General features: G+C 44.3%; 1 protein-coding gene across 1 annotated transcript; it reads left to right on the top strand.

Annotated features, from left to right (window-relative positions):
* Positions 1–5441: 5441 nt before the first annotated feature.
* Positions 5442–5870, top strand: LOC145089712 (uncharacterized). Its single transcript, XM_079028112.1, has one exon. It carries the CDS (start codon positions 5442–5444, stop codon positions 5868–5870), a length of 429 nt encoding a protein of 142 aa, XP_078884238.1.
* The last annotated feature ends 6090 nt before the right edge of the window (positions 5871–11960 follow it).

Here is an 11960-nt window from a genome sequence, read left to right on the forward strand (position 1 = left end):
CTGGAAACGCGGCGAGTCAACTAGGGTTTTCATGATTTCTCGAGTTCTGGAAGGACTCGACAAATCAGTGAGCTGCACTCGATGAGTCAGGTCAACATGGACTATTGACCTTGACTGTTGACTATGAATTTGACCAAGGGTTGACCAGATTGACTTTTGGAGGTATTTTAGTAATTTGGGAATTTATGGAAGTGGATCATTGGTGGATGTAGGTGTTGGAGTTGGAGTTATATTTGGAGGAATTCGACATTATCATTCCGAGCTACTTGTGAGGTGAGTTATCCTCGGTATACTAACACGGTCGAAGGCACCAATGTTGATCCTTTTTGGATTTTTATACGGGTTTATTGCATGATATGCTTATTGATTTATATCCTGGTAGTTAGGATGGTTATATGCTTAGTGACCTGGTTAGGTCGGTATCCTGGTATATAGGATAATGCTATGTGAGAGGCCGGTTAGGTCGGTATCCTGGAATATAGGATAATGCTATGTTAGTGACCGGTTTGGTCTGTATACTGGTTATAGGATGTTGCTATGATTATTGAGCTGTTAGATCGGTTTGACTGTTATATACATGCTAACATATGATATTTATGTGCACATGGTTGTTTGGTTGGGGTTGGGTTGAGGCAGACCTGCTTTGTGTTGAAGGCCAACATACCTAGGCGGACCGGATAAACTGTAGACCTAGGAGGTGTACTAGCCAGGCCGAAGTCCCGACGAGCGGTCTGGATAGGCTGAAGACCCTAAGAGGCGGTCCAGACATGCCGAAGGCTCAGAGAGCGGTCCAGATAGACTGTAAGCCCGGTGCGGGCGGTCCAGTCAGATTGATGGCTCATTATGTATGTTGTTTTTTTATATGATGTTGATATGGTTTGTATGACGTTGGTATTTTGCGGAAACTTATTAAGCTTCGGGATTACAGTTGTTGATTTTTTTCAGGTACTTCTGATGATCGTGGGAAGAAGAAGTCGTGATCATGCACGTCCTTATGTTTTTATGATTTGATTATGGGATACTCTGATGATAACGTGTCTTAGCAAGCACGAAAAGAGTCGCGCCCAGCTGCGACATGACGCCTCAAGGCATAGCGCCTGACAGGACAGGCCTAGCGGAGCTTAGCGCCCACTAGCGGCCCTGAGAGCAGGGCGCTCCCGTATAAAGGCTCGCACCCGCTTAGCGAATTTGCCGCCCCAAGATAAATGTTACGGTCAAGCGACAAAGCAGACGATCAGGGCATTACTGGCAGAACCAATCACATCGCTTTGACAAATAGGGGAGCACGATCCTCCAATCAATGCTCATAATCCTGTCGGATTTGGCGATCTTGTCCAGTACAGACAATCAGGAGCGCCTAATATAAAAGGCTACACCCACATCCCCGACAGGTAAGCAGTCTTCTCCAAGTAACATACACCAAACCCTAGAATACCCAACTAACTTGATTGTCGGAGCATCTTTCCGGGAGCTCCTCCCAGGAAATGGTCGATAGCCTTCTTTTCACTGTGACCTTGCAAGAGCAGCGAAGCAATCGTTGCTAGAGTTCAAGTAGACCAAGATTAAGATCACATCATTTGGCACCATTCGTTGTGTGATGAAAAACAAAACCAAAAGCACACCGCTTATCAGATAAAATGGCATCTAGCGACATCGGAGGTACCAGTGAACACCGACCAGTCCCATTCGGTTAATGGCGTCGTTAGAAGAAGCACCACCACCTATAGTGGTTGCCAGAGAGGTGCCAGATGAGGGTGGTTCGGTGGTAACCGTCGAACCACCATATAGACAACGACAACTTTCCGACAAGGGACACCTTTCCTCCGCTAGCATCCTAACAACAATCACTCTGATCTAGACGTCTCAAACACCGACTGCGCTGTCAACGACAAACACCCATGTCACATCACCGGTCCCACCCCAACAGCCGATGCCATTCTAGATGACAATGCCACAACCTACATTTTTTTAAACACCGCTACTAGGCCAACTGGTAGCGGCGAAACTGCTAGCTTCTCAGATACCACCGTTGTATAATCCAATGGCAAGAGAGCAACAAACAATCCTTCAAGTAATGTTGCCTCTAAATCAGACGACCGAAACCCAACCAACATTCCACCCATCGCTGATAATCCAGACACCAGTAGAAGCACAAGCAACCCCCTCAATGCCACTACTGGCCTAAACAGTGGCAACCCTAACACTAGTTTTCTTGACATCTTCGTTTTCGGCGAGTGCACCCCTCTTTCCCGCAATTTCCCTTTACCAACAAGCTACGCTGAACAACCTTCATGCCTAAAACCTGCCCAGATCATCAAACCATCTGCTAACATTACCATTTCCGCAACAAGCGTTCTATGGTCCAAAACCTAGTTATTATACACCTTATAATAACTCAATTGTGCAAGTGCATACCGTAGCCCAACAGTACAATTTGCAAGGTATGCTTCCTATTCCAAACCAAGATTGTTTATCGCACAGCGTGACATATATGTTCGCCAATAAACTGCTAGACTACAAAATTCCAAACACAACTAAACTCCCTAATCTTAAAAACTAGTATGGAACCACATATCTAGACAACCACATTGATATATACGAATGGAAGATGACGTCACTTAAGTTGGACGAATGATTTTGGTGCACATACTTTCCGACAACTCTATACGGCAACGCCAGAACATGGTTCAAAACGCTCCAACCAGGAAGCATAGACAACTTTGGGCAACTGAAATACCAATTCCTCACAAATTTCATGCAACTATGGAAGTATAAAGGAGACTCACACTCCATTATCGACTGCAAAGAAAAGAAGGGGAAATGGTAAGGGAATATTTCACGAGGTTCACGAATGCCACGCTGGATGTCCCAGGGGCATGAAGAAAGCTTAATAGCAGGGGCCTTCACATGGGGACTCCTGTCGGGCCCTCTATCCCAAAATCTTATGGGAAAGAAACCGTAGACACGGGCCGAATTGAAAGAAAAGGTAGAACGATATTTGAGACAAGAGGAAGGGGAAGCGATGAAACATGCATACCTGAACGCCATAACCACCCCCACAAAGTGCCATAATCCGCCTCATGCAGAGGCGCAAGGAGGGAACATGCATTTTTTGGGAGGAAAACGCTTGCAGGGGCGTTTTAAGCCTTTCACCAGGGATGACAGGCGGGGCCGATGACCAGACATCTATGTGGTCGCAGACAAGCAGCAGCCAAAAAAATAGCGAAGGGATGGTTCTGTGAATACCATAAGAGCAAAACACATGACACCACCAACTGTTCGGTGTTGAAGAGAGAAATGGAGGAAAAGCAGTTAAAAGGAAACCTCATCGAGGTAGTGCGGAGCCTCCGCGCCAAATTTGACGTTGAAAACGCTAAGGATGCATCAAAGGAGCATGCCGAACCCAGGGAACTCCTCATGATACGAGCTAAGCGGGAGCGACAAGACGAATAGGACGACCTAGAAAGACTTACCATGACATTGCAAGGGCTCATATTTTGAATGAGAGATCCTCGACCCAAAGGCTGGAAGGAGACAACCCGCTCTTAATCCAAGGGTCCATTAAGAACAAAACAATCCATAAGGCGTCATCGACACTGGCAGCTCGGCAGACATCATCTACGAACATTGCTTTCGTCTCCTCCCCGACAGACGGAAGGAGAATCTAAAGCCCGCAACAGGGAGGCTCATGGGTTTTATAGGGGGTAGCTTGTGGCCCATAGGCACAATTCACCCGCCTCTCATGCTGACCAGCCATGAAAAGCAGCGAGGGAAGATGGCTCTAATCGACTTCGTAGTAATATGTCACCCGACAGAGCATAACATCATTATGGGGTGGACAACTCTACTCAAGCTTGGAGCAATTTCGTCAAAATTGCACGAGATCGTAAAATTCAGCACCACTAAAGGGCCAGGCACAGTCCTCACGACCCCACCAAAGGAACTGAAATGTTTCGAGGTCATGCGACCTGCAAAAGTAGCACAAGAAAGCAAAAAGGCACGGGTCGAGTCATCAAATGGGAAAGAAATCATCCACGAAGAATACCCGGATCAGCCGGTCAGCGTCGGCAGTAACCTCCCTGAACCAACTAGACGAGCGCTGATCAGCCTTTTAAAACAATATAAACATGTATTCGCATGGACCCCCACCAATATGGTAGCGGTATAAAGGGAAGTTATAGAGAACAAATTGATGATCAAGTCGGGCACAAAGGAAGTTAAGCAGAAGAAAAGGGTTCAAGGAGGAGACCGCAATAAAGGAATTAATGCTGAGGCAGCCAAGCTAACAAAAGCAGGGATCCTAAAGGAAGCGGTCTTTCTAACCTGGATCACCAATCCTCTTATGGTAAAGAAGCACGACGACTCGTGGCGTATGTGTGTCGACTACTCTGATCTGAATAAAGCATGCCCCAAAGGGGTTCAAGTTAAATTTTTTTGGATGCGTACAAGGAGTACCATTAGATCTTAATGAGCAAAGAAGACAAAGAGAAGCAAACCTTCTACACAAACCACAGAGCTTTATGCTACACCAAGATGCTATTCGGGATAAAAAATGCAGGCACAACATACTTGAGACTGGTCGATTCCATATTCGCTAAACAGATCGGAAGGATTATCGAGGTATACATTGACGACATGGTCATCAAAAGGCCGAATGAAGAAAAGCTACTAGAGGATGTGGAGGAAACCTTCAATACGTTAGAAAAAGTCAGGATGAAGCTAAACCCCAACAAGTGCACCTTCAGAGTAAAAGAGGGACAGTTTCTGGGATACTACGTCGCTAGGAAAGGAATACAACCTAGCCCAATCAAGGTGCATGAGTTCATGGAGACCCCTTCACCAAGCACCCTTAGAGATGCCCAAGGCTTGAACGGAAAGCTTACAGCCGTAAGTCGTTTCATTTCGAAATCGGTTAAGAAGGCTATGCCACTCTTTCACATGCTTAAGGGTTGTATCGAGAAAAACAACTTCTTATGGACAACAATAGTGGAGGCAGCACTCCAGCAAATTAAAGAGGCCCTGCATAGATTACCCACCCTAGCCAGTCCTATCCCATGCGAGACATTGAAAATGTACCTCTCAGCTTTAGCAGAAGCCATCTCCTCTACTTTGGTTGTGGAAAGAGAAGGAAGTCAGGCACCAGTCTACTTTCTTAGCCGAGCATTGCAGGGCCCCAAGCTCAATTATCCCATTGTCGAAAAACTGGTGATCGCACTCATCTATGCGGCGCGATGCCTGAGGTGCTACTTCCAGGTGCACCAGATAGAAGTATTAGCAAACTGTCCAATCAAGAAAATACCGCTCAAGCCAAAGACATCTGGATGGCTTGCAAAGTAGGTAATCGAGTTAGGCGAGCACGACATCAACTACCGTCCATAAACGAGAATCAAAGGGCAGGAGATCACATATTTCTTGCTGGAAATCCCCAAGGGAGGGAAGACATGAACAAGGAAGGAAAACAAGCGGCTGGGAAACCGCCAAAGGACAACCAGAGATGGACTCTATATACAGGTGGTGCGTCTAGCAGGGAAGACTCAGGAGCAAGCCTAATCTTAACCAGCCTAGAGGGGGAGGAAGTCACATATGCCCTCCGTTTTGATTTCCATACCTCCAACAATGAAGCAGAGTACGAGACCTTGCTTGCAGGCCTGCGGTTGGCCAAACAAATAGAAGGGAAGGCAATGGTGGCCCTAACAGATTCAAGATTGGCCACCAACCAAATCAAGGGAAGCTTCAAAACAAACAATAAAACGATGGAGAAGTATGTCAAGATAGTACAACGACTCATCAAACCCTTCAAAGAGTTTACCATCAAGCAGATACCAAGAAGTGAGAACAGAAGGGCAAACGCCCTAAGCAAACTGGCGTGAACATGTTTTGAATGTAACGCTTGGGTTTCAGGGCTAAGCATTTTTAGACAATGTAATAGTCTAGGTCAACTCTTGTAACTCTTTTTGAAGTAATAAAGATGAAATATTTGAGTATTATGTGAATTATGTGTATTTATGTGCTTATTATTTAATTATAAATGTATAATTAATAAAGAATAAAAATAAGCATCAAAATTAAAGTGTGAGATAAGCCCGATATCTTTATATAAAGTTGTAGTGGTCGAAACAAGGATACCGAGGATATAAAGAACGCCGAAATCCGAGTTATAACGAAGAAGTTATGACCCGTCGAAGTTTCGCGATAGAACCAACACGATACCGAGAAGCGTAAATAGTGAATATACGATAGAGCAAGATTTAGCCTTAGCGATCTAAACGAAAGTCATAGAATGCGTTAAACCGAGAGTGTCCATAAAAAGAACGCCTAACTCTGACTTCGTATGAAGAAGTTATGATTTTTCGAAGTCTCGGCTTAGCAGTGTACAGCCTGAAATTCGAATATTAGATCGAGTGATTTTTAGCCGACACAACCTAAACGAGAATCAAAGATTTCGTTAAGTGTAGCGTAATGAGAAAAATATGGGCGAAAAACGGACGTCGGATGAAGAAGTTATAAGAATTTAACAGACCAATCCTGTCCTGGCCTGTTAATAATATAAATTTTAAAATAAAATCAAAATTAGCTGACGGAGTCTAAAAGAAGTTGTGGAGTACGTTCCCGCCTTCGCGTGGATATAAAGAACGTCAAAAAATGGAGCTCGTATGTGGAAGATACGAATTTTTGAAGTTGGGACTCGAAAAGGCGAAACCTGACGCGGGATAGATGACGTGGCGCGATCCCAGCCGTACCTTGCTCCCCACGGTCCTCGCTTCGGATCTTGACACCTGTCCTGGCATTACGCCCAACGTCCGTAGCCGGTACGCGCCGCATACCTTCACTCTTATCTGCTTCGAGTGTAAGACAGCTGGAGGCTCGCTGACATGCTTATCCGATGACTGCACCCCGCGTAGCCGAGGACTTCGTGCAGCGTACGTCCGAGGCCTCGCAGCTATAAAAGGGGGCTGAGGGCAGCCTCATTCTTCACCCATTTTTCACTTCTCTCTCTACAATCTTTCTCTCTCTAAGTGCCCTAAGCCTCCCAAAACCCTTGGTAAACCCCCTTAGTTCCCGAGGGAAGCCCCGAGGCTCCTGGAGTCCTGAGAGAATGTGCATTTGGGTTTCGAAACGCTGCTCCAAATAAATTTCCGGTTTTCTTTAAAATCCACTGTAAGTGAGCTATGCTTACGCAATTTTTAATATAGCTTTCAAATAATTATAGTAATGTTATTAGGTCTTTAAAATAATTATTTGGGCTATTATTATGAGTTATATTGAGTGTTATTTAACGCTTATATAATAATAATAATAATAGCTAGACTATTAATTAGTCGCGGTTGACGTTAGACTAAACCCTAGTTGTATTGATACTAGGTTTTATCGAAGGAAAATTGTTTTAAGAGTATCGAAGCCCTGTCCGAGTGCTAAGTCACCACCTTTCAAGTGAGTGCATAGTTACTTTCAGCTTACACATAGATATGAAGTATTTTATAAAAATTACGTGCTATGTGTGCATATTATCTGAATACTTGCTATCTATGCTGGATGAACATTGTTATACACGTTTTTGAATGATTTAAACTGTATATGTATTTTATATCTACAAAAATGTTGGGGTAAAACATGGGTATATGTAATAGGTGATGTGTGATAAAATGATGAGAGGCCTCGATGTTGATGTTGTTGATTCTTTCAACTAGCAGAGTATGGATGACGACCACAGACTCTTCTAAACAGTCCAGTGGAACACTAGCAGGCTCACAACCTGTAGGTGTTTGTGAACGCTGTGTTCACCGGTGTACTCCATCCCCCACATGGTAGCCTTTAGGAAATTTATTGCTAACAAATCCCCTTAGCAGCAGTGTCCATCCCGATGATGATCCTTAGGCTAGGTACTTATGATAGGTGTTTAGGGACGTAAATTGAGGATAACGGGAACGGGTAATCGGGTTATTGTTGATTGATGAAATTAATAAACTTATTTATTGTGGGTTGAAAACCCTATGTGCTCACCAGCCTCCCAAGCCTGACCCACTCGGTTTCTTGTACTACAGGTAGTGGCGCATGAGCATAGATGAGATGTTTTGGATGAGGGATTACGGATATAGGCCTGTAGATATGAAATAATGTAGTAAGGCTTATATTGTACTGTTTATGCTTTTGATCAATATCGAACATGACATCTAGAGTCTTTTAATGAAATACATTTCTTTGGAAATGCTTTTGATAAATCTTTATCATATTTTGTTTTGGGACAAATTCCGTAACACTTTTATTTAAAATGTTACTCTGATTTTTAAACAAAGCATAAACAAAATCAGTATTTTCTGGCTATGATTTTGGGGATGTCACATTGACCACCTATCCAAGAAGGTCCTAGTGGAGGTGCTCAAAGAGAGAAGTATAGACGAGCGATATGTGAATACCTTAATGATGGCCAGGTTCACATGGATGAATCCGTTGATCGAATACTTGCAACACGATATTTTACAAGACATCCATGAAGAAGCCAGAAGAATAAGCATTAAAGCACCCTCGTACGTACTTACGGACAAAGAATTATATCATAATGGATTTACGATGCCTTGGCTAAAGTGTGTAGACGAGATTAAAGGAAGGGAAGCACTCCAAATGGCACACACTGGTCAGAAAGGCGCACACGAAGGAGCGCACACTTTGGCAGGGAAGGTATTCCGCAAGGGTATCTATTGTCCAACCATACACCAAGATGCGAAGGAATTAACAAAGAAGTGTGTGGAGTGCCAGGCGTATTCCCCAGCCCATGGAAACCTCTCAGCCCCCCTGACAAACATCTCTAGTCCATGGCCATTTTACCAATAGGGGATAGACATTGTAGGACCATTCCCAGAGACTCAGGGCAAGGTAAAACACCTAATAGTCGCAGTAGACTACTTCACAAAATGGATAGAGGCTGAACCACTAGCATACAAATCAGGGAGGCAATTAATCAAATTCATGTGGAAGAACATCGTGACCAGATTCAGAACTCCCAAGATACTCATCAACGATAATGGGCTGCAGTTTGCCGAAAACACATTAAGAGATTGGTGCACTGACAAGGGAATCACATAGCGGTTTACATCAGTAGCACACCCCCTAGGCGAATGGCCAGGCAGAAGTGTCCAACAAAATAATCGTAATGGGATTAAGAAGCACCTTGGGAAAGCTAAGGGCAATTGGGCCGAAGAACTACCAACCGTACTATGGTCATACAGGACGACACTGAGAACAGGCACACAAGAAACCCCATTTAGCCTGAGATATAGCGCAAAGGCAATGCTCCTGGTAGATCTGACAGTGGGATCGCTAAGAACGGCTCACTCCAAAGAGGAAACCAATTCCCAGGACTTGAGGATGAACCTGGACCTCCTCGAGGAACGTCATGAACAATCAAGCGTCTGACAGGCTGCCTACAAAACACTGTTGAAAAGTACTATAACAAGAGGGTTAATGAGAAAGATTTTAAAGTGGGAGACTACATGCTAAGGCGCAACGAGGCAAGTCGGGCTCAACCACAGGGCAAGCTAGGTCTCGCTTAGGAAGGACCAAATAGGATTGTCGATGCCAGCCGCAACGGGGCATACATGTTAGAAACGATGGAAATGAGACAGATTCCAAGCACCTAGAATGTGAGAAATTTAAGGAATTTCTACTTTTAGTATGCCTCCTGGATTGATCACCCAAAGAAGAAAACCGGTGCCAAAGATTCAAGGCGCTTAGACAAACAACCTTACTCACATTAACTAATGTAGTAAGTCCGACCAATTATAACGATTAGTATATTGAGTTGCCTACTCATAATACTCAATGTATTAAATTTGAAATACTCAGTGTATTAGGAGCAAGTCTCCCATTTATAATATTCAGTGTATTAACTTGAAATTACTCAACGTATTAAAAGCAAGTTTTTCCTTTGCAATACTTAACGTGTTAAGCCTAAATGCTCAGGGCATTGGGAAAAGTTTTTTACTCAAACAACTTAACGTATTAAGACCAAATGCTTAAGGGATCAGGAAAAATTCCCCATTGACAATACTTAGCATATTAAATACAAAACACTCAGTGCACTCGCAAGGCTCAAAACTGGCCACAAGAGTTTAGATATACAACATGTTTGCACAATTGTAGTAACAAGAAATAATTGATAAGGTGCATAAATCGCTACAAAAACCAAACAAACCGAGCAAATTAAACTAGATAAGAGGCCATTTATATTACATGATAGCGGTTCACTACAAAAGCAAGGCCTAAGAGGCCGACACTGACGAAACTATTCACCAACAAAACTATAAGTTATAAAGCTTCATACTTTTTTCACACCCCAAAGGAGCAGCACAAGGTAAAAAGTACCTCAAGAAACGACAGGATCAACACCACTAGCACCATCCCCCGATCCCGGATCACCAGCATCAGTGCAGACACCGCCACCCATATCGTTGTTATTATCACCAACGCTAACACCAATATTACCATTAGCACCTTTGCCAATGACACCGTCAATTAACATACCCTCATGGGTCTCCTCATCACCATCAAAAGAACAAAGTTCTCGGACACCCTGCATGTCCAAGTCTCCCAAACCTAGCAGAGAAGCATGATCCATGCTTGCAAAAGCAAGAAGAGCTTCAATCACACTTAAAGCGGGGCCTGACCGGGAGTCACTAGCATTCGAATTGTGGGAACCAGAACTCATTTTAGACCTGAAGTTGCTACGACTAGACAACTCCCTAGCAACAAAATATGTGTGGCGAATGAGACTCACAGTGTCGGTCAACTCCGGATGCTAGATCAACTTATCCATGATCCGAACAACTCCTACACATAACATCCAATCCAGATCACAACGAGCAGCCTCAGCGTCCGCCTGGATAGTAGCAACCAACTTGTAACGGTTAGCAACGTCACGTTCAAGACTTTCATTCTGGATCATCAATCCCTCATTTATCTAGGTTAGGGAATCCACTTTTCTCTCTAGGGAAGATCGAACCTCTTCCAAAACGATCTTTTCAGTAGCAAGATCATGCATTTCTATTCCAAACCCTAGACATCACTCTTAAGATCAGAATTTTGACGCCTTAAACCACCCTTACGGGCACTACACCCTGAATGCATAACCTCCATTTCGTTAAGTAACTGAATTCGACGGGCACTTGCAACAAGGTAAAACATGGCTTGTGCAGCAGCATAGGATATGTTGTGGGAGAGGGCAGGACTGCCCATGGCATCCATATTAGAAACAACAGCGGGTGGAAACGCATGCCGAGCAAAATCCACCGCATTTACACCAACAAATAGATGAGAATCATTGTTAAGACTCCAAGCGGGAACAAATGTGTTGGACCCAGAAAAATCCCCATATATCCCCTCGCGGGGAGGGGTTTGGCATTGCTTAGTGTCACCAGAACCCCTAGGGGGAGAAAGACCAGAAGGAGTTTGTGTAATAGGTCGGATAAGAACTTCGAGCTACTTAGTCGCCCCCTGATTCCCCTCATACTTTTGAACTTCATCATCAGGAATCACGAAAATTGCTTTCGGCGTCGAAGATATTGAATTAAGGAGACGAGTAAATTTGCAGCTCGACTGAACTCTCTTACCAATGTTAAGCGCACCGGTAAACGCCTCACCCATGGCCAAAACTGCTTTCCTTTTGGCCTGCACACGACGAACATCTGAGATTATACCATCCTTGCTATCTTTAACCACCTCCGCGGAGCTGGAGTAAGCACGAACAGTAGGGGCGACAGTCGAGATAGGGAAGGTGGTCAAAGGGGTTTCCTCGACCGACGCCGATGTCCCTTCAGTCACGGGTGGGGAAGGAGTAGCAGCGGTTAAAGCAAGTTGGTCGATATGGCAGGGAGGAGGGAGACTTTCGACCAAGTCTGTCTCCCGATGCTCCAGTTTTCCTCGATAGCGATTCCGCAACACCTCATCCATGGACAGTGGGGACTCGA

This window comes from Lactuca serriola, chromosome 2 (genome assembly GCF_051521515.1).
Source record: "Lactuca serriola cultivar US96UC23 chromosome 2, Lser_US96UC23_V15, whole genome shotgun sequence".
Taxonomy (NCBI): Eukaryota; Viridiplantae; Streptophyta; class Magnoliopsida; order Asterales; family Asteraceae; genus Lactuca; species Lactuca serriola.

Coding starts and splice junctions, on each gene's coding strand:
- LOC145089712 (XM_079028112.1), top strand. CDS start 5,442: ATGAACAAGGAAGGAAAACAAGCGGCTGGGAAACCGCCAAAGGACAAC.